The sequence below is a fragment of the Protopterus annectens genome, chromosome 6.part0 (genome assembly GCF_019279795.1).
Source record: "Protopterus annectens isolate FY-2018-M chromosome 6.part0, PAN1.0, whole genome shotgun sequence".
NCBI classification, from domain to species: Eukaryota; Metazoa; Chordata; order Ceratodontiformes; family Protopteridae; genus Protopterus; species Protopterus annectens.
In genome coordinates, this window is record NC_056737.1 from 222,517,158 (window position 1) to 222,541,208 (window position 24,051).

At 42.4% G+C, this 24,051-nt stretch overlaps 1 protein-coding gene across 1 annotated transcript in view; it reads right to left on the minus strand.

Annotated features, from left to right (window-relative positions):
- The window catches only part of PCNX1 (pecanex 1), a 3,150,868-nt gene that overhangs the window by 1,009,559 nt on the left and 2,117,258 nt on the right, over positions 1-24,051 (minus strand). Inside the window, exon 24 of the mRNA XM_044073489.1 lies at positions 16,233-16,362. Coding sequence (XP_043929424.1) covers positions 16,233-16,362 — 130 coding nt within the window. The remainder of the gene's footprint in view (positions 1-16,232; positions 16,363-24,051) is intronic.

Genomic DNA, 24,051 nt, shown 5'->3' on the forward strand with positions numbered 1-24,051 from the left:
GTCTTTTGAGAAGGGGTCGGCTGAGGTATGGAAGATCCCAGTCTATGAGCTCCTTTCTTAGAAGGAGGAGGGGAACTGCATTGTTTCCTTCTGAGAAACTGTGTCTTGGAAGGATAATTTCTGTGGTACTGAGAACCTAGAGAGACAAAGTTGTGTTTCAGTTCCTTAACCTATTTTACTTTGTCATGTAGGCACGTGAAAAGGGGTGCAGCATCAGCACCAAAGAGGGCATCATTGTCCAGAGGTGTAGCCATAATTTTGACCTTCATACCATAAGGCAAAGGTTGGAGTCTTAACTATGGGTACATCCTAAGGACAAAACCCAAAGCTGCTGATCTAGCAGAAACCTCAGTTGTGTCCTAACTGCATTTAATTGAATGTCTACACACCTGGCCTGAGGCAGACAGTAAACAGGCAAGCTTAGCCTTGGCTGGAGAATCAGGAGTGCTTGATACTAGCTGAGAAGCTTGGTTAAAGCAAGTGCAGAACATATTTTGACATGTGGGTCTGGTACCTGATGGCTCAAAGCCAGGGTAGAGGATGCATATACTTTTTAACCTATCCTCTCCATAATTTTGCTATCCTTGTCAGAAGGGAGCAGATCAGTACAGGGAAGAAGTCTAGAAGGTTTGCCTGCAGAAAGGGAAATAACTGCAGGATCTGCTGGAGGGCATTTAAATGAAAGCTTGCTACCCTCAAGGACTTTATAGAATCGGTCAGGCCTTTTAGCTGGAGGTTCAGATTCTTTGACACTGAGAGAAAGGCATCCAGAAAAGCAGAGAGAACAGGAGGAATGGCCGAGGGAAATGGTGAGTTCATTGGCAACAGATCATATCATATCTTTTTAACTTCTAATACTTGACTACTTTCCCATTTGAAGAAATATCTCATTACAGAAATAGTTTCTCCAAAAGACAAATCTTTAGAATCCCCACTGTTAGAATCTAATTCCGGGGAAGCATAGCCTAGAGGTGATTCTATTTGAGATGTGTAAATTAATGACTCATCTGATGAAGATTCTTAGTTTCCTGTTCCTCTACAGATCTCCTATGAGTGGTGGAAGGAACAGAAATGGAAGGCTGAACAGTGGATAGATTTAAAGAAAGGAAGGCATTAAGGATTCCTTGTGAGAAGGCCTGTCAATCTGGGGAAAGATCCTGGGGAGAGGAACATGTTTTTGTTTTAATTTATTTACCAGGAAGAACCCCCCCAGGTTACAAGGAAATAACTGACGTAGGCCTAGGTTCTTGGGCGGGCGTTGGGATAACTTGAGATGGAAGAGCACTGTAAGAGACATCCAAAGTAATGAGCCTCGGTTCCTTCTTACCACCCTGAACGGACATTTGTGATTCTGGTGCGGACGTGCTAGTGGCACCCTCCCTAACTGCTTCCAAAATAGTACCTACTGCAGGTTAGGAACCAGAGATCGAATAGGCCTCTGGGCCTACACTGGCCTTGAGAGGAATGTCCGGATCCAGAGGAGCAGTCAAAGATTCGGGCCTGATCTTTTTGGCTTTCTTCTTCAGTGGCTCACCAGACAGACCTGTGGTGCTCTCCATAGCAAAAACTAGCCTTTTAAGCCATTGATTCTCGAAGTAAATATTAAGAGCTGACAAATTACTATGAAGCATTCTGGGGATGAATGCCTGGCAAATCGCGCAAGACTTGTAATTGTGCTCAGATCCTAGGCAAAACAAACACTGGTTGCAGCCATCTGTGTGGAATGTGACGTCCATAAAGCCACTTGCCTTTCCTAGATGACATTAACCTCAACAAACATGCAGCAGTAAAAAAGGAACAGAGATTTTCCTCAATGGGGAACTTATCTGAAAACAGCAAACACTCAGTGATCACACAAACGGTAGAAGCTGGCATTCAGACTGGTGGTAGAGAAGTTCTGAGGAATGGTATGTGCTGATGTCACCTTTATGGCCAACACTGGCTGCCTTGCTATATGCAACATCGCACATACCAAGCTGTAGCATGTCTTGTCTACTGGCCTGACATTTGGGTCGCCTAGGCAGGGAATCCCCCAGGTTATGAATACTGCAATACAGGAAAAGGATATCATGCAAATTACATCATGAATTTTTTTTTATACAAACACTTAAGAAGAAAAAAATTGCTTTACTTACTTTTTTTTTTTAGAGTCCTTCAAAACATTAATGACATGAATTGGAGCATACGCTATTCAGTCCACACACAAAGTCAACAAAAGTTCAATACTTCTCAAGCATCTTTTCTTGTAAAGCCATATTTCATAAATGCGACTGATGCACTACAGTCTCACATTTATTCACTAAATACAGTGTTACTGATCTTCTTCCTATTTAACTCCATCTTCAAACCCCAGTTCAAGTAAAAGGTACTCTAAAGCGAGTCAATGAGAAGCAGAGTCCCCTTCTGTTTGATGGCTCACTTTTTGTTGGACAAACTTTTGTCTTTCCTCCTTACCCTGTTCTACATTAAAAACAGTATTAGATCTTCAAGGGAAAAAAAAAATATTCTAAAGACAGCTGGACAGAGCAGCTTGAATCGCACAACTACCACTTTTTACTTAATGTCAGACTAAATGGTCCAAAGATGGTTGGTTACTTATATGATGCAGACTGGAGGAAGGTTATTTTACTCACTCTCAGTTTTTGTGGTCGTCTCTTTCTTCATAGTCCTGCTATACATGTCTGCTAGAGAAGGGGACCAATGATTGCCAAGATAAATTTGCTTCTATTCTGCATGGTGTACAGTATATAATAATTTTCCTCAAACATACTACTATTTCCAATTTTAATATCTTACAGTTCTGCCACGGTTTTTTTTCCCCCAAAATTAACTCTTTCTGCTGGTAAGACTGCATCTTAACTACTACAAGTCTTGACTGCATTCTCAGAGTCAGGTTTGGAGTGCACACACAATGTGCCCTTTCAATTAACAAATCCTTCTGTAAACCACCTGCGCAGTTGCTTATCTGCATGTTCATAAAGTTAACACTGTATGTTCCTTCCAGTTTCTTTGGTACAACAGAAAATCTCAGGTTTCTCTGCATGGTCTGTACTCTAACTCAACCATTTTTCTTTTTTAAGTCCACTCGAGCCACCACTGCTAAAAAAATAAAACTTTTATTATACAAACCACGACTAGCAACAAAGGATAAGCACTCAATGACAGAGAAAACAAGCGTCTCCTAAAGAAAAGGCAGCTATTCTTGTGGTAAATGTAAAGGATACCAGTATATTGATTCTTCAAATTATTTTCAGCATCCAACAACTAAAAAGGAATATAAGCTGCATTTGTATGCAACTTGTCGGACTAAGAATGTTGTATATACATTGCAAAGTGCCAAGTGTGCGACTCTTTTTTACATAGGCAAAACAAACAGAATGTTAAAAGAACGGATTTTACAGTATATGAGCAATGTTTGGCTTGCAATTTAAAATAATGCCCTCACTCAACATATTAACATGCACTCTGGTCATTCTTTTGTTTTTATAATGTTTCATATACAGTTTATAAGTAAAAGGGGAGGTGGTATTAGACAACAAATTGAATTAAGTGAATTCAGATGGATTTACAAGCAGATCGGCAACCAGGATTAAATGGTGTTTTACTTTTAAAACAGGCTTTAAGAGGGCGTAGGCTTTTATCTTGATTTTAACTGGATACTTTAAACTTTTTAAAGACAAGGATGAAAAGAGTATGTCTGGATCTAATAAAGAGCTTTGGCTCGAAAGCGCTTATCCTTTTCGTTGCTAGTCGTGATTTGTATAATAAAAGTTTTACATTTTTAGCCATGGTGGCTTGAGTGGGTTTTGTTGTTTTTGTTTTAGTTTTTCTATTTTACCACTGCGGGCCTTTAGTACTTCTGCGGCTGCTGTTTTTTATATATTTTTAAAAGTGGTCTTCTTGAGAAGTCTCATACTCAGCCAGCCTTGAATTCATTTTGACCACTGACTTTTGCAGTTTTATCATTTCATCTGAATTGCTCTTTAAAGCTTCTACTTCCAGCCTTTTGTTGAGTTGATGTACTTTCATTTTTTCATTTATTTTAATCAGCACTGAGCACATTTGATTTATTTTTTCCTCTAATTTATTGGAGACCATATCTTGTACCAAAGCTGGAACTTGAACTGTTTTTGCTGCAGGATTCTTCCCAGTCAGAGTTTTCATTTCTTTTCTAGCCGATTTTCTTTCAGGCTCTCCAAGTTTCTTCTTTGCTGCCATTCAGGCCATGTGCTTACTAGCCAGTAAGTGGATTTTACTAAAATTAGTAGGATTACTGTTTCTTTTTTCACACTTGGAGAGCTGAGATTAATGAAATAAACAAGGATGCTATGTTGGTCACTTCAAAAAGCACTGCCTTTGAACAATACAGATAAGTGCTTTCATCTTTAAACTGTAAAAAGACTTCTTTGGATAAATATATACATACCATTCAATTTAAAACTTTGTATAGAGTCATATGATCTCCTAAAACTCTCTTCTTAGAGTAAAAATTTCTCCATAAAAAGGTTAAATTCATTCATAAATATCGAATGTAAAAACTGTTACAGAAAAAAGAGATAGAATATAACAAAATCAACATGTGGAAAAAAAACATTATAAAACTACTTAATACATACAAAATGTAATCACGTATGCTTTTAATTTAAGCAAACAAGTAATCGAGGAGACTTCATTCTGACGGGGGCACTGTCTGCATTGATATTGAGCAGTTTATCAGTGTGCAGCCATCTTGGAATTCATGTCCAACACAAAGATGTTTAACAGCAAAGCACCCATGAGTGACTCCCATTCATACTCTCCTAGTCATTCATTCTCCTATGAAACATCTCCCATGAACACCAACCCTCTCCCCATTTACTATGCGCTATCCACCTCTCAATTCAAATTACCACTTTACAGTAAACACTCAGTTAACCAGAACTCAAGCAATTGGCACTCTCAAGGAACCAGCAAAAAAAAAAAAAAAAAAAAAATCTAAGAAATACACCACGATTTTCATGTGTTGCACTTTCAGCACCCCCCCCCCCCGCAGAAACATACCTTACAGTTTTAGAGTTTTAAAAAGGAAGATAGGAATAAATTTCCTCTCTCCCCAACCTGAGAACAAGTCAAACCAAACAAATAGTATAGACAGGTATGACCCCCTAGCCCTGAGTAGCATCCTGCCATCACCCAGAATGATACCACAGTACAAGGACAAAATGATTGACTTCAACAATTGGAGAAGCTTCTGGTGTCATTCTAAGGGAATCCAGTATCTGTCTGACATGATCGACAGATCACGCTGCTTTGCCAGAGATGGCCTGCACCTGTCGCCCTTGGGATTCTGGATACTGAAAAAGGCTCTTGCCACCCCTTTAGTGCTTTTTTTAGGCAAGGTTCAAATGACAAATTCACCACCGTAACAAGTACAAGCAAGCAAAATCTGAGGGTAATGCTACTCAATGCTAGAAGTCTAAACCTCAAAATGCACTCACTCGAGGCACTCCTTAAAATGGAGAACATCGACATCTGTGCAGTCAATGACAGAGACCTGTTTCAAAGCTCCAGAGAGCACCCCTGCATTACCAGGCTATAATTCATACCACACCTTTTGGCCACCAAACCCGAACCGAAACACTAAAGGTGGTGGCATGTTCATATTCATTATGGATATCGACATCTCCAAGCTAGTTGCTCAGCATAATGCATCTGACTGTCTTAAGAAGTGTGAAGATGGCTTTGGAGAAATTTTTTATGTTTATTTTCCTAATGGGGGCTGGGAGCAGGATGTGGATGTCTAGGGTGGTTAGCTTGTGGTCGGATCTGACCAACGAGGAGCTGACCTCTGGAACTCTGGGCAAAACCGCAATCCAGATTGTAGCTTGCTACAGACCCTCACCATGCCCCAGGATTCCCACTCCTCTTTTCTTGATACACTGGAAAATATTAAGGTACAACCCAACACCCTAATAATGGGTGATTTCAACTACCCCACCATTAACTGGGAAAATTACTCATGTACCAACTCTTTTGCTCAACGTTTTCTGGAATTCATCACTTCCAATGCCTGGGATCAACTTATCCACAACCCCAAAAGGGGCAGCAATATCCTAGACCTGGTCATCACCAACATGGGCGACCGCTGTTCCACACCAGAGGTCAGCTCCTCGTTGGTCAGATCCGACCACAAGCAAATCACCCTAGACATCCACATCCCGCTCCCACCCCCCATTAGGAAAATAAATGTAAAAAATTTCTCCAAAGCCAACCTCACACTTCTTAAGACAGAAGTGGCAAACTTCACGACACCCATGCAAATGGAAAACAGAGGTATGACTGCTGAATCCTACACAAATGCACTTTATAAGCACTTACACAAGTGCATGGATCGTGCTATCCCTAACAGAACTAAGATGCTATCCTCCAAAAAAAGGAAGCCAATCTGGTGGTCTTCTGCCATAAACAAACTCTACAACAGAAGAAAGAAAATGTTGCAAAAAAAGAGTAAAATCCCAAGATTGGAGGAACTCCCTGGTCAGCCTCCGTAAGAAGCTGAGATCCCTCATAAAATCCTCTAAAGCTAGTTATGAAAACAAAATCGCCACTGATTCTAAAGACAACAACAAAGCATTCTATAGCTATGTCAAGAATGTCAATGGCAACATTCAGATCTGCTCTGAGTTGCAGCACAACGACGCTAAATATACAGAACCAATTGATATTGCCAACATCCTGGCAGATAGGTTCAGTGCTAACTTTACCCCCCCTCTCACCTCCTAAAGGGCCCATCTTTATACCGGAAGAATGCAACGTTCCTGTAATCATGGCTGCATAGGTAAAAACCTCACTCTCCAAAGCCAAGAACACAGCGTCCATGGGACCTGCTAACATCCCAGGCTGCCTTCTACACGAACTACAGAATGAACTGGCACTCCACCCAAGTACCAGGTTCAATCATAGCCTCACCACAGACTTTGTGCCCACTGAATGGCGCACCATGATGATTATCCCACTCCACAAAGGGGGGGGGGGGTCACAACAGACCCCGGGAACTACCGTCCCATTAGCCTGACGAGCCTGGTCTGCAAGGCCATGGAACCCATAAACAAAGACATTGGAGATCGCCAAACTCTGGACCCCACACAGTTCGGGTTTGTAAAAGGCAGATCATGTCTCCTAAACCTGACAGATTTCTTTGAAGCAGTCACCAAAGTCATACATGAGGGTAAGGTGGTTCACGCAGCCTATCTAGATCTCACCAAGGCGTTCAACACCATCCCCCACTCTGGAATTATAGATAAACTCACTAAACTAGGTATAAATCCCTGTCACAAGATGGGTTGCCAACTAGCTTACTGACAGAACCCACACTGTGAAAGTAGCAGACTCCAAATCAGACTTCAGACCAGTGACAAGTAGAGTACCACAGGGTTCAGTCCTGGGTCCTCTCTTGTTTGGTATCTACTTCTCTGAAGTACAGGCTAACACAGAAGGTCTTTGGTTAACTAAATTCGCAGATGACTGCAACCTAGGAGCCATAATCGAAACTCCTAATGATGTGGACATCCTACAAAAGGGCCTCACTGAGACAGATGCCTGGTGTCAAAGCCATGGTCTCAAACTCAATGTCAAAAAGTGCACTGTCATCCCTTTTGGTAAAAACTCTGTACCCATGAACTACCACAAAGGCGGTAGTCTACTTAACACCGAAAGTGTGATAAGAGACCTTGGGACAAAGGTGGACAGCAGTCTCTCCTTTGATAATCACATTGCCACAGTGATCAGGAAATCCTTCTAAGTGGCACACACCTCATCACAAAAGGTTTCTCATCCAGAAAAAAGAGGTCATTGTTCCCCTCTACTCATCACTCATTAGACCCATTATAGAGTACAACGCCCCTTTTGGTATGTACCTTGCAAGACATCTACAACAACTGGAAAGGCCGCAGAAATACCTCACAAAGAGGATTACTGGCCTCAAACAGATGCCCTACACAGACAGACTCAAAAAACCCCAGCTATACTCCGTCACATATCGCCTACTCAGAGGCAATCTCTGCCTAACATACAAAGCTATGTCCCAGAGACTTCACATACTCTGGAACAGACTACCTATCTATGTCAAACAGAGCTCCTCATTAGCAGTCTTCAAGAAAAATCTTGATGATTGGATGGGTAATAGGAAATTCACCCCGGGGATCACTTCTGTGGTTCTGCTTGACAGGGGTACAGGAAAATAATTTTCTTGGGTGGCGAAAGCCAGGGTACCTTTTTGGCTAGGCTTGTACAGGCCCTAGGGCCAATAGCCTAGTACCTACCTATGAACCTAGAGTGCAGTACTAATCAGGCCTATTTGTAATAGTAACTCTCAAGCAACCAGAAACTACAGTTATCTGGCATCCACCAATCCCCATGGGTGCCGTTTAACTGAAAGTTTGACATTTTCCAAGTTCACAAATAATCTAACGTGTGAGGGCATTTTCAAAAGGCCTTAAGAAAGTACAAGCAAGCAAAAGTACAGTTTTGTACCTACCATAAATGTAGATGTTCGAGTGCTAATACAGCTGCAGTAATCACAGATGGGTTCTCTGCCGTCAGGCGGGTCCTCAGTCGGCCGAATTCCAAAGTCTAGGTCCGGCGTCGGTTGTCGTCGCCTTCTTTCCTGACGTCAGTGCGACAGGTGTATAAGACACAGCCGACGCCATATTCTTCAGTCTTTCTTGCCCCAGATGTCAGGTGCCCCCAGAAGGAAGGCAATACATAAATTTTATATATAAATATAGTCAAGCAATGCAATATAATCAAAAATCAGTAGTTGCAAGCAAATACACCATAGTAGGATAACCCAAATTAGGTTGAATGAGGAGGTGTTAACCACTGGGCTTTTACCAAGAGGGGAAGGAGGGAGGGAAACCTGTACTGCAGCTGTATTAGCACTCGAACATCTACATTTATGGTAGGTACAAAACTGTACTATGTTCATCGTGCATACAGCTGCAGTAATCACAGATGGGTAGAATCCCAAAGCTACGCTCAGGGTGGTAGGCACTAGGTAGAACTGGGAGCAGCCAGAATGCCCTGCAACACAGCAGAGGCAAAGCCTGCTCTAGTTTTGGAATATAAAGGCAGATGGTAGTGTTTTGTGAAGGTATGCACAGAACTCCAAGTGGCTGCCTCCAAAATATCCTTGGTAGGGACTCCTCTGAGGAATGTTGTAGAGGTAGCTGTGGCCCTAGTGGAGTGGGATCTGATGCCTGTAGGCAGAGGTTTGCCATGAAAGGAGTAACAAAACCGTATGCAATGGCCTATCCATTTTGAAATTGTCTGTTTGGAAATTGGCTTCCCTTGAGCTCCTACAGCATAGGACACAAAAAGTTGTTCTGATTTCCTGAAGGGCTGTGTTCTGTCCAGATAGTAACGTAGCTGTCTATGGATGTCTAAGGAATGTAGCAGCCTTTCCCCTTTGTTTTGAGGATTGGGGTAGAAGGTAGGTAAGTGTATGGCCTGATTTAAGGCTACCCTGGATACCACCTTAGGCATAAATGAAGGGTTGGTTCGTAGGGAAACCCTGTCCTGATGGAAGATGAGAAAGGGCTGCACAGCCATGAAGGCTTGTAGTTCCGAAACCCTACGAGCTGAGGTAATGGCCAGAAGAAAGGCTGTTTTCCAGGACAAATATTGCAAATCTGTAGAGGCAGCTGGTTCAAAGGGAGGTAATGTTAATTTTTCTAGAATGTAGTTAAGATCCCAGGCTGGGATCGGTTGTTTCCTTGGGGGTCTTATATTCTTAGCTCCTCTGAGGAACTGTCTTAAAAGTGGGTGGGAGAATAAGGGTGGATCAGTGTTGTATTCTGCAGAAATGGCTGAGGCATGAATTTTGATGGAGGAAAATGAAAGTCCACTGTTCAACAGCTCAGCTAGATACTGTAATATCTGAGGCAAATTCAGTTTTCTAGGATCCTGGCCTTTTTTCTCATTCCAAGCGCAAAAACGTTTCCACTTTGTGGAGTAAGCCTTTCTAGTAGATGGTCTTCTGGCCTCCAAAATGACATCCTGCACCTCTTTTGAGAGTAGGGTCTGTTGTGGTGTTAAGGAATTTTCCATGCAGCCAGATTGAGAGTTTTCAGCTGACTGTGAAGAGTTTTGTAGTTGTGCTGAGTCAGTAGAAGAGGCATTAGAGGTAGGGTCCAGGGAGGAGTATGTGTTAGGCTCCTCAGGAGTGGGTACCAGTGTTGTCTTGGCCAGTCTGGAGCAATCAGTATCATCTTCAGTCTGTCTGCTCTTGCTTTCAAGAGCACCTTGGGCAGAAGAGGCAAAGGTGGGAAAGTGTAAACTGTCCATGTTGCGCAACTGAAAGAAAGGGCGTCCACTCTCCAGGCCTTTGGATGAAAGGTCCTTGAACAGAATTTTTTCAATTGATGGTTCCTGTGGGAGGCGAAGAGATCTATGTCTGGTCTTCCCCATGCTTGGATTATCTTTGTAAACACTTGAGGATGTAACTTCCATTCGTGTGGATCTGTCATATTTCTGCTTAGATTGTCTGCCAGCGTGTTTTCCAATCCTGGCAGGTACTGTGCTTGAAGTTCGATTTGCCATTGCAGAGCCAAGTTCCAAAGCGACATGGCTAGCCTGCACAGGGGGTATGAATGTGTTCCACCTTGTTTGTTTATATACCACATTACTGTGGTGTTGTCTGTTCTTATCAATAATTGCCCTGGATGCAGGAGATCCTTGAAAATTGTAATTGCATTTATCACTGCTAGCATTTCTTTTTGATTGATGTGAAGGTGCTTTTCCTTTTGGGACCATTTGCCCTGAATGCACCTGTCTGTCATGTGCGCCCCCCAGGCGTAGTCTGAGGCGTCTGTTGTAATGACTTGATTTGCTTGAGGCTTGCAGAATGGAAGACCTGTGTTTGTTTGGCATGCTTGGGACCACCATAGAAATTCCTTTTGCAAACATGGAATTATTGGTATTATTGTTTCCAAACTGTGGCTGTGTTGAGACCATAGATTTTTTAGGTACCATTGAAGTTTCCTCATATGCAACTTTGCACATGGGATTAGAAGAATGCAAGATGCCATGAAGCCCAGAGCATGCAGGATTTTCCTTGCAGTGAGCCTGGTACAATTTGCTAGTATTTTGAAGTAATGAGTTAGTTGCCCTTGTTTTTCTGGCGTAAGATAAGCCATCTGGGTGTTTGTGTCCAAGTTGGCACCCAGGAAAGTTATTTTCTGAGATGGTGTTAGCCTGGATTTCTCCTTGTTGACTGGGTATCCCAGAGAATTCAATAACGGTGTTACATAAGCCAGATGTTCCAGAAGTAGGTGCTTGTTGCCGCTTGGATCAGGCAGTCGTCCAGATACGGGTAAATTTGTATCCCTTGAAGTCTGCAGTAGGCAATTACTGATGCCAGGCATTTCGTGAACACTCTGGGCGCAGTAGATAAGCCAAAGGGCAATGCAGAGAATTGATAGTGGATTGAACCTGCAAGAAATCTGAGTTATCTTCTGCAACTTTGTCTGATTGGGACATGCAGGTATGCCTCCTTGAGGTCCAATGTTACCAGCCAAAACTCCTTGCCCAGCATGGGAAGAAGCTGCTGTAATGTGAGCATCTTGAATTTTGGTACGAGCAGAAATGTGTTTAGGATGGATAAGTCCAAAATGGGTCTCCAGTCGGTTTCTTTCCTTGGTACCAGGAAAAGTCTGGAATAAAAACCTTGACCTTGTTCGTGAGCAGGTACCTCTTGAATAGCTTTCATGACCATAAGCTTTGAAATTTGTATTTGAGCCTCTGCCCTTTGATTGTGTGGCAGGTTCGGCATGCCTCCCATTTTTGGAAGAGTGTAAAAGTGAAATCTGTAGTCTCTGTTTATAATGTACAGGATCCATTTGTCTGTTGTGATAATATGCCAATTTCTTGTAAATAATGCCAGCTTTCCTCCCAAGGGTGCTGCCAGCTGAGACCTGCTTGGCATGGAAAGGGGGAAGTCATTGGGTTTGTTTCCTGTATTGCTGTGCACTGTCTTCGCCACCTCTTGTGGCTGGAGTTTGCCATTGTCTGCCTCCATATGATCCTTGAGGTTGTCCTCTGCCCCTTGTGCACCTGTATCTACCTCTTTGTGGCTTGTCCATGGCTGGAAAGGACCAGTTCTTTGCAGGCCAATTTCTGCTAAAACGTGGTGGTTGAACTTGTAGAAAAGCTTTGACAGTTTGCATAGATTTAGCTTTTTCTTCCATTTTCCGTAGTATCTCCTCAGCATTAGTACCAAATAGTACATCCTTTTGTAAAGGAGCATCTAGTAGCTTAGCTTTAACATGGTCAGGCAAGGTTTGTTCTCTCAGCCAGGCATGTCTACGAATGACTGATCCTGTCACAGCAGCTCTACTTGAGGCCTCTAGAGCATCATAGCCACATTGTAAGGTGCGTTTACCCACTTGTTCTGCACTATGCATCATATCCTGCAACTCCTTCAAATCTGGTTGTTCAGGTTGAGACATTTTATTTCTTAATTGTGATAACAGAAACTACTGCTATTTAAGCATATGGAACTGACAATTTAAGGCCCTCATGGCTAGGGTGGCCGAGGTATATACCTTTTTCCCCCACCTTTCTAAGGATCTAGACTCTCTTTCGGAAGGTAGTGGATTCTTAGCAGTAGAGGCCTTCATTCCCTTGGGGCCTTGAGAAATGGTTTCAGGGTCAGCATTATGGCTCTTGTAGAGAAATTGGTGAGAGGTAGGAACTCTGTAGTACCTATCAGGCTTGACTGGGGCAGGAGGCAGGGAATCCGGATTTAGGCAAGCCTCCGAGTAAACATCATCAAGTATGTCCAAGACAGGAGGTATCACCAGAGGTCTGTGCTGAGGTAACAAAAGAAATTCCCTAAGTCTTTTCTTAGAATCAGAAAAGTCTTGGCCTTCCCAATGGAAGTGTTCCATCAAGGTGTGCAAGGTTTCCCCAAAAGAGAAGTCCTCTGGGGGAGATACAGAAGGAATGGACTGCTCAGCATCCGAATCTTCAAAAGGGGAGTACGAGTGTTCCTCTTCATCAGAATGTTCTGAAAGAATGGATTCCTGGTCAGAAGAGGGAGAAGCTTCCTCCACTCAGGGTTTCTAGTCTGGAGGGGGCTGGGAACCCCTGATAAGAGTAATTAAATCCTCAGCCATTTTTAGCATCTGCTTTTTAGGAATGGGGCCTGGAGATGGGCCTTGTGCAACAGGCCTCTTGGGATGCATGGCTGATTTGGACTTAGTAAAGGCCTTAATGGAGAAGGAAGACGAGGGTCTAAAAACACCTTGGGTGGAAGTGGACCTATCCACATTAGGAGGCTCAACACTCACAGTGGCTTCGGTGGTTGTAGTCTGGGTATGGGCCGAGGAACCAGCGGTCTAGGGTACAGAGGACACCGCCAAAGAAGTGTTGTCGGTAGTCAGGAGCTGCGTAGGCGCCTCACTGAGAACCGGACCACGTGTAGCCGGTTTTGGCGTGGTGTCGGTGGAGACCGCGGGCCTCACGTGTCGGTCTTTGTCCTTGCGTTTTTTGGACAAAACGGTAGTCGGAGTATCCAACGACATTTTATAATCAAAGGTTTTACCAAAAAAGTGCTGGGCGAACTCCGCCGGCTTAATAGTGCATTTATTGAAAGTAGCGCAAAAGCGGCAGGCCGAGACGTCGTGGTCTGGGCCTAAACAAGGTATGCAGAGGGAATGGAAATCCTTATGCGGTATTTGCTTCCCACAAGAAATACAATTGTTAACTTTGTCTGACATCGGTCTGAGGCAAGAAAGGTTTCCCCAACGGGGTACTTAGCTTTAAAGAAGACTTCGGTTTCCAATTATTCGTAATTTCAGGAGCTGGCCGACCGGCACTTGCGAACTGCTTCTGCTTCGGGCATCGCATGGCAAAAAAGACTGAAGAATATGGCGTCGGCTGTGTCTTATATACCCCTATCACACTGACATCAGGAAAGAAGGAGACGACAACCGACGCCGGACCTAGACTTTGGAATTCGGCCGACCGAGGACCCGCCTGACGGCAGAGAACCCATCTGTGATTACTGCAGCTGTATGCACGATGAACATCTTTCATTTAGGACTCCCCTACCCCTTTCTCTTTGTCTATACTCTGATAATCAATAACTGATGGGGAATGCAATCTCTAACCTACAGTCCAAACTTCTGCTTGGCCACTTTCCACTCCATTACTTATTCCTCTTTATATTTATTTGCTCCCAATAGCTTGGTTTGTTGTCAGTTTTCTCCAGCAAATTTCAGCTCAGTCTTTCCTATTTTCTGTACCCCAATACTTACCAGTCATCCCTCATGACAAAATCTCCATGTTCCATTCTTGTGCTGAATTAGTTCTTAAAACCCTTTCTGAATGTAATATTTTGCACGGCTGCTGTTATTCTCCTTAAGGATCTGCATCCAAAATCCAGCTCTCTCCTTATTCCTTGATCTCCCCCTCGCTTCATCATCCCTTTCCACTTCGATTTATAGCCTTCTGTTTATGTTAAGTATATGAACCTTGACTGCATACTCTAAATATCCATACAAATCAGGTAATCCTAAGCCACCTTTTTCTTGTGGGGAGGATCAACTTCTTCCACTTCACTCTCATCCTCTTCCACTCCAAAATTCCTTCAACTCTTTACTAATTATTGTACGTGACTTCTCCTCTGGTTGATAAAAATATACTTGACCTGTAGATAGAGCTTGTACATTACCATCCATATCTATAAATTTGCTATCCATCTCCTTTCCGAATGCAGACAGTCAGACTTCATTCAGGGTTATTCACTTGCTCTCTCCTCTCTCCCCTCCCTTTGCCTTCATCTCCCACCCATTAGTTACCAGTCTGAATAAATTTTGCAAGGCTTTCTCATATGCAAATGAAGAAGGACCCTCATACTCTAATCAATGCCACATACCAATTCACTCATTCTCCTTTCCATGGCACGTCTCATCTTCTCACTAACTTCCTGGCTAGCTTCTTCTCCCATCTCTTTCCATTTCCTGTTACTCTTCTCCTTACTACTAGATATTAACCTTGCATTCTCTATGACACAATGGTTTAACTTTTTTCTGTTCCTGATCTATTTTCTCTGAATGCTCTTCCCTACTTCATCACTGCAACTCCTCTATGATCTTTTTCACTGTTCCTCAATCTTCAGTGCCTTCTTTCAGCTGCTCAGCTCCTGTTTAAATCACCTGTTCAGCATACTGTAATCCACCAAGTTACTATCCCATGGAAAAAAAAAATTGTTTGCTGTGCTTACCTTCCAGTAGAAACTAGACTGATGCAGCAACATTCTTAGTCAAGAATTACCATACTACCACCCACTAAATGCCTACTACTTTGTATAAGGTGCAGAAATTTCTCCTTTCTGGCTAGAACAAAGATCACCTCATTGTTACTTCAACTTTTCCTCCTAGGCCATTCTAGATACTAAATTGCTGCACTCCACAACCAGAAGACTAAAGACTCACAGTGCTACTTATGTCTGAAACTTCGTAAGCACTACCTCTATTCATGAATGTGTGGTCTGCTTTCTATTTAGCATTTGGAAGTCTAAGGATAATGCTGCATCCACAGCCTATTCTCCTCAATGGTTCTCTACACTCATAGGAATTCCACTTTTTCCTGTCCTTCCCATCTGCCTTTCCCTCTGCCTCTTCATACTCATGCTCTGTACTCCCCTAACACTGTCTTCATCCCTTCCCTTCATCCAGGCAGACACTTCTCATTCCACTTCCATCATTTCCTGCTAAATAACCTGAATCCCGGAATCATTATTATGCCCAGCCCTTTCATCATTCACCCATAACTCAGTAATGACAATGTCTGCTTTACTTTACTGGACAGTGCCTGCAGTTCCCTTACCCTTCTTCTTATAATCCTCATATTAATCAGACTCGAAACCTAATTCTTGAGGCCTTGTACCTGTTCTAACTATCATCTCTGCTTAACTGCATTTTCACAAATTTTAATGTAACTACTATCAATTATTTATTTCCTCTTAATATCAAATAAAATATATACAATACATCAGCAAACTCTGCAGGAAACACAGACATACTAACAGAAAGCAATAAGACCTAAATGAGAGATGAACAGTATATGCAGGCCATCCTGCATTACAAGCACAGTCCAAAACATAATATCCTTCCCATGGTCAGTTACTTCCATTATGAACAGAACATTAACAGCATCCTCGAAGCCATAAAAAGCACACATTTACTTACTTGTAGTCTCGCTCCCAGAATTTGACAGGACGCACATAAGATGTGAAAAATATTGCACTACCCAGAAAAGGGTTTAAGGGAGTTGAGAAAATCGCAGACACCACTGCTTGAACAAACAGCATAGCTGAATCTGTATGCTTAGGTTAAGGAAGTCAGCCACTAAGAGAACTTGAAAAACATAATAAATCATTAAATATAATTCAGGATTCATGGCGGGGAAAATGCAGATAAACAATGTCGCTTCCACCTCTCTCTCAGACTTCACCACTATAACAGTGAGACTTAACAGATGACATGACCCTAGTGAACATATTCAGTTCTCAAATTCAGAACATGACAGATACAGCCTTATAGTATCATTTAACGTACTGGAAGTCCCTTCTTGATGGATTCTTGCTTGGGTATCACATCTCCATCAGCTGAAATCTAACATTTTTTTTTCAGCAAAACTCCACATTTGGGGACATCTGCATTCCTGGACAGCTACATAAACTCTTTCCTTCCTAGAGCCCACCAGTTCACTCACATGCCACTAATGAGTACCCTAATATATATATATATATATATATATATATATATATATATATATATATATATGTATATGTATAAAACACATTAAACACTACATTAATAATATACCTGACTGACTTGCTGCTAACTCCAACACCAACTGCTGGCATAAAGACAACTCATCCAGTAGTGGAATGATGTGATGTTATTCTTCACCCAGCCAGTAGAAAAGTACATTTCTGTAAGTAAACTTACAGTAACAGTAGATGTTTGAATGCCAACTGGTGCAGTAGCCTTAGCTATATGGATTATATCTTGCCAAGGGCATAACAGCTGGCCAGCTTCAGGGCACCTTCTACACGTACAGTCAGCTTGAGATGAGCTGAACACACACAGTTTTGGGTACCAAGCCCTTCACAGCTTTCATGCCAACAAACAGATGAAAGCTAAGCCCTGAAAGGACAATGTATAAACGCAACAAAAAACAATGGGGGTGGAGGGAGACAGTGGCTACTACAGCAGTGATCATTCCAACATATACACTTATGGCAAATTTAATTACACAACTGTACTATGTTCGTCATACTAAACTTGGCTATATGGGGAGATTACCCCAGCTTACATTTGAGAAGAAGAAGAGTCCAGGAACCCATGGAGAATGGTCTTAACAAAGCCTGATATAGACCAAGAAAAGAAATGAAGCTTATAATACTTTGTAAATTTATATACAGAGGACCAAGTTGTTCTTTTAGAATACTTCTAGAATCTAACCCTTTCCAAAAAGGTCATACATGAAGCGAAAGACCCTGGTAGAGTGGGCTCTGCCCCTGCCAGGAACAGCTTTGCTGTAGTGACTATAACAGAGTATTGAACTTAGACAACCATTTTGGAAACAGTCTGTTTTGACACAGGATTTTCCCTTCTTACCTTCACAAGGAATGTTTAGAGTCGGTATAATGGTTAAGGTGCTTGACAGACACAAAGTACAGTGTCTGATTCTCACTATTGGGGGGCAACTGACTAGGCTTAGTATGGCCCACTTTATGGGAACATGGGTGAAATCCTTGGCTAGGCTTATAAGTGCCTCCAGGCCAATAGCCTAGTATCATCCTATGAACCTATAAGGCAGCTAGCCTAGCAATTAGTTATGAATTAGCTATGAACTTGAACTTATGCACAAGTGGGCTATCATAATGGTAAGGGTCTTTATCTCATTGACACAAAGTACATGGTTGGATTCTGACTTCAGGTAGGAGGTTGGCATAATGGTTAAGGTGGTTACCTGGTATATACAAGGTGCAGGGTTTGATTCTCACATGAAGTAATTGACTAGGCTTAAAATGGCCCACAAGGGCAGTTAGCCTAGCACTAACCTTAGAAGACCCTCTAATCTATGAGTGGCTAGGCTTAAAATGGCCCCTCAGGCCAGTTATCTTAGTATTCACCTATTAATCTATAAACCCAAATAAAATCCTGCTCCATGGTCATTTTCTTTTTCGGGGAGGGGGGTATAATGGTTCAGGTCTTCACCTCATAGACACACTATGCAGAGTTTAATTCTGACCTCGGGTAACTGACTATGCTTAAAATAACCCTTCAAAGCAATTAGCCTAGCATTCAAATATGAACCTATAAATGAACAACTGATCTGAAAATCTAAAAGATTTAATCTGTCAAAACAGTAACCAAGTTGTCTGTGGACATCCAAGGTATGGAGTATCATTTCTTCCTTATTTTTAGATTAAGAAAACAGGAAGATGAAGAGTCTAGCTCAAAGTCAACTTGGGTACCACTTTAGGCATAAAAGAACATTTGTCAAAAGAAAACGTGTCTCCATGGAAAATGAGAAAGAGCTGACTCACCATATAGGCTTATAACTCGGATACCTTTTTTGCAGAGGTCAGAGCAATCAGTAGAACTGTTTGCATGATAAGAACCTCAAGTCAGCCAAGTTAGCAGGTTCAAATGGAGCAAGTGTTAGCTTCTTTGAAACAAAATTAAGATCCTAAGGAGGGTCGCTAGTTTTCTTGGAGACCTCTTATGCAAAACCCCTTTCAGAAACATTCTGTCATGAGAATGCATTGAAAGAGGAGGATCCATGGACGGACATGCTGAAATCCATAAATGAACCTTTACAGAGAAGTAAGAAATACTCTAGGATAACAACACACACAAATATTGTAAAACCAGAGAAACACTAGACCTGAATGGGTGCTGGTTATTTTGTTGGTACCAACTACAAAACTTTTTCCATTTTCTAATATATGACTTTTTAGTGTCAAGCTTTCTTGTCTCCATTAGTACCTGTTGCACATCCTCAACAAACAGGTGCCTAAACTGAATCAAGACCCTTTCATCTATGCAGACAAATGAAGTTGATTGGGGTCAGGGCACATAAAACATCCTTGATCTTGTGTGAGTAGATCCAGTCTGTGAGGAACCTTGTGGTAATTGACCCACGCCATTTCCAAAATAAGGAAGAACTACCACAGCCTAGGCCAAAAAGGATGCCACAATGCTCTTGGGGGATTCTTTCTGAATCTTTAACATTACCGTGGATATCAGTGAAAGAGTGGAAACGCATACAGAAACATTCCAGTCAAAGAAAAGCAAAAGAAAGGTCTTCTCTCTTCTAGGCCTACTTGCGAGGAGTCATAGAGTAGAATCCTGAAATCCGGACTGTTCAGAGAGGAGGCAAATAGGTCCTTTAATAACTCCTCACAGATGGATCAAATCTTAGATGATCTACTGATCTAGTTTCCAATTGTGATGGTGTGTCCTTGTCCTGTTCAGGTTGTCTGTCACACAATTTTGCTCTAATGTAATGCAGGATGCTTGTAGAGTGTGTTTTTGCTGTGAAGCTATATCCCAAGCTTACATGGCTAGCCTGCAAAGGGAGTATGACCTGGTTTCCCCTTACTTGTTGAAGTAATACACAACTGTGGTATTGTCTAGGTCCCAGCGACCAAAGATGATTCAGAGTGTCGAGTGCCTTAATAAGTTCAAGCATCTTTTTTATACTTGTGCGTTTAGATATGTCCTTGATGTCCCCACACACCTTGCATTTTTATCTCTCTTGAAACTGCTTCCCAAGCAAAATCTGAGGTGTCTGTGGTGACTGACTGCTTTGGAACAGGGAGGAAGATGGGGAGACCTGGATATAAAGATATTTGCAGTCGCCACCAAGTTATTTCCCTTCTGACAAACCCCAGCACTGGGATTTGAAAGGACAAAGGATGCTGTTGCTGGGACCAGAGAGACTTCAGACACCACTGTATCCTTCTCATGTGAAGTCTTGCCAGGGTGCCAAAAGACCCAAAATCCTGACATAATCCTTCACAGTGACCACAGTTGGAAAGGAAAATCTTATAAACAGATTTAAATATAGATATACTTTTTCCCTGTGGAATAAAAGCTCTTTGAACTGAGGTATCTAGCCGAGATCCCAGGAACACAATCCTGTCTGAAGGAGCCAAAAAAGACTTTCAAATGGTCTCTTGGAATCGCAGCTTGTGTAAGAGATCGCTCATCCAAGTGAGAGATTCCTGATACTTGGAAAAGAACTCTGCAAAGATAAGCATGTTTTCTAAATACGGAAAAATGTTAAATACCCCATAACCTGCAATGAACTACAACTAGATACTTTGTGAACATTGCTGTGCAGTGGACAGTCCAAAAGTTAAGACAGAAAACAGATAATATGATCCAAACACACAAAACCTTAAACATACCTGAAGCCTGAAAGAACAGGGATGTGATAAGTATCTTTTAAATATACAAGGTTACCAGGAAACTTGAATGAGGAAAAAGCAGTAACAAACTGCGAAGTGACAGCATTTTGAACTTGGGCAGTATCACAAATGGGTTTAGGAAAGAAAGACCCAGAAATGTTCTCTAAACACTTTCATTCTTTGGCACTAAAATATCCTTGAATAAAAACCTTTTCCCACGTGGGAAGGAGGAACTGATTTTATGATTCCATGGGATAGCATATGATGAGGGACTGGGGGAAATAGAGTCTGGTCTGGTGGATGAGGAATTACCCTCTGAAAAAACGGGATTTCCTTCTACTGCCATTTGCAAAGCATAAAAATGATCTTCAGAACTCTTGCCTGAAACCATCTACTGCCAAAGAAAAGTGGAAATTCAGACTTTCTGGATGGAGAAAGTGACTGCTAGGGTGGCAGTGGGGGATTAAGGTCCCTTAAACAGTCATTCTGACTTATTGGAAGTATCCTTGGATTTGGGGGGGGGTCCTGAAATTTTTTGGAACCCTTTTGCCATTTCTTCTTAAATGTCTGTTTGCCAACATTTTGTTGAGACTTTTTTTTTTGTCCAAACTAGATGAAGGGTTACATAATTTTGGAAAAGGATGGCTGAAAAAATCTTAATAGATTCCCTGTATCAACTTACAACTTTCATCACACTTTTTGATAACCTCTGCAGAAGAGGCAAAAAAAAAAATCTCTATCCAAAGTAGTACTTAAAATGTCATTTTCCACATCATCCAGGAGGTCCTGAGAATGTAGCCAGGCAAACCTCCTGATAATAGCTCAAAGCAGAATCAACTTAGTCATACACACTGTAGAAAATAAGTAGTGACTTGTACAATGAAAGAAACTAAATTACTTACAGTAGACGTTTCCTCACAAGAAGAAACTACAGATAAAATATTCACCATACTGTTACAATTAGTCAGAATAAACTTTAACATACAAGCCTGACCATTCAAAATTCTGGAAAATCAAAGTTGCAGAAGCATACACATCTTCCCATGATTGTCAATACTCTCTACATTTACAACAGAAAGAGCAGGACTGGAATTAACAAAAAGTTTAGCAGCAGTAGGAAAAGGTATGGGAAGAGTGTACAAAAACAAAAAAATAGGAAACATTATACATTCTATCTGCCTAAGGGGCAGCAGGCTGACTTTCAGGAAAATTGCAGGCGGTGATATATATACTCCATAGTTGACAGAACTGGGGGAATGGGTAAAGGTTACGGAAATTACTTGTGTAACAACTCAATAGTATTTTCTAAGGTACTGAGACACTACAGTGTTCTCCCACTGAACACACTGGCACATTCAGGAAATAGGCTTAGGGAAGGAGAAAAGTAGTTGTGTACACTTACCATAAATGTAGATGTTCAAGTGTATTCACTGTTGCAATCATCACACTTGGGATATCTGCCTGCAGGTAGCCCTCAGTCGGCCCAAATACCAGTCTCTTGGGATTTCTGTGAACGATGCTGTCACCTCATCCATGACGTCAGGTCGTCAGGGGTATAAAACATGCAGCCGACGCCATTACATCAGTTTTTCTTGCCCCAGATGTCAGGAGCCCCCAAAATAGGAAGCAATCAAATGGTGTGGAACACCTCCAGTAAAAAGTAAATACCATTTCCATAAGACATGGCCAAAAAAGAGGATAGGTAGAAAGTATAGAAAGACAGGTGACTGGAGGGAGGGTAACCAGGACTGCAACAGTGAATACACTCGAACATCTACATTTATGGTAAGTGTACACAACTGTACTATGTTCTTCGTGTTTCACTGTTGCAGTCATCACACTTGGGTTGATTCCCAAAGCTGAGAAAGGGTGGAGTCAGTCAAGAAGTAGTAGGGTTGGCTAGAAGGCCTTGTAAGACTGCTGTGGCAAATCCAGCTCTGGATTTAGAAAAGATAGGCAAGTGGTAATGCTTGGTGAAGGTGTGTACAGAAGTCCAGGTTGCAGCTTCCAGGATGTCCCTGGTAGGGACTCCCCTGAGAAAAGCTGTAGAGGTTGAGATAGCCCTAGTGGAATGAGGCCTGATCCCCTGTGGGGTAGGTTTTTCCATGGTGTTTGTAGCAGAAATGGATGCAGTGTGGTATCCATTTAGAAATGGTTTGTTTCGAAATGGCCTTGCCGTCTGCCCCTGTAGCAAAGCTGACTAGCAGCTGGTCAGATTTTCTGAAAGGTTTAGTCCTGTTCAAGGTAGAACCTGAGCTGTCTGTGCACGTCCAAGGAGTACAGGATCCTTTCTCCTTTATTCTGATGATTAGGAAAAAAGTTAGCAAATGGATGGATTGGTTTAAAGCCACACTGGATGGGAAACCCTGTCCGCATGGAAGATAATGAAGGGTTCCACAGCCATAAGAGCCTGTAACTCAGACACTTCTTGCTGAAGTGATGGCTAGCAGTAAGGTTGTTTTCCAAGAAAGGAATTTTAACTCTGCTGTAGCAGCAGGCTCAAAAGGGGGAAGCATGAACTGATTTAGCACAAAGATAAGGTCCCAGGCAGGAGTGGAAGCTCCTTGGGGGTCTTAAATTTCAGCTCCTCTCGGGAACTGTTTGATCAAAGGGTGAGAGAAGAGGGGTGGCTCAGTATTGTAATGAGCTGAGATGACAGAAGCATGAATCTTAATTGATGAGAAGGATAGGCCTTTGTGGACCAGCTCTGCTAGGTAATCTACGATTTGAGGCAAGGAAGGCACAGCTGTGTCCTTCCTTTGAGACTGGCTCCAAGAACAGTATCTATTCCACTTTTCTGAATAGGATTTCCTAGTACTGGGCCTCCTGGCCTCAAGGATAACATCCAGCACCTCTTTGCTGAGGGTTGCTGGTGATGTATTCAGGGAATAAGCTAGGCTGCCAGGTTCAGGGTTTGCAGCAGAGGATGTAAAATCTGTCCCTCCTGCTGGGACAGCAGAGAGGGGGTCTTGATGTAGGTGCCAGGGTGGAACTTCTGTCAGACTGCATAGGAGTGGTTACCAGTGCTGGCATGGCCAGTCTGGTGCAATAAGGATTGTCCTTGGCCTGTCCTGTTTGATCTTAAGGAGTACTTTTGGAAGGAGGGGCAGAGGGGGGGGGGCATAGATTGAGAGGTTTTCCCATGTGAAGGATAGGGCATCCACTTTCCAAGCTTGGCTGTGGAGAATTCTGGTGCAAAATTTGTTTAGTTGATGGTTTTGGGGGGACGCAAAGAGGTCCACCTCTGGTGTCCCCCACCTGTGTATTAGAAGTTTGAATGAGTTTGGTTCCAGTTTCCATTCGTGTGGGTTCATTAGATTTCTGCTTAAGTCGTCTGCCAGTGAATTTTGTTTGTAAGGCAGGAATTGAGCTTGCAGGTGCACTTGGTTGCTTAAGGCTGTGTTCCACAGAGCCATGGCTAACCTGCAGAGTGGGTAGGAGTGAGTTCCCCCCTGCAATTGTAGTGTTGTCTGCCTTTATCAGGAGTTCTCCTGGCTGGATAAGGTATTTGAAGGCTGTCAGTGCATTCTGTACCGCTAACAATTCTTTTTGATTGATATGCAGGTGAATTTGTCATG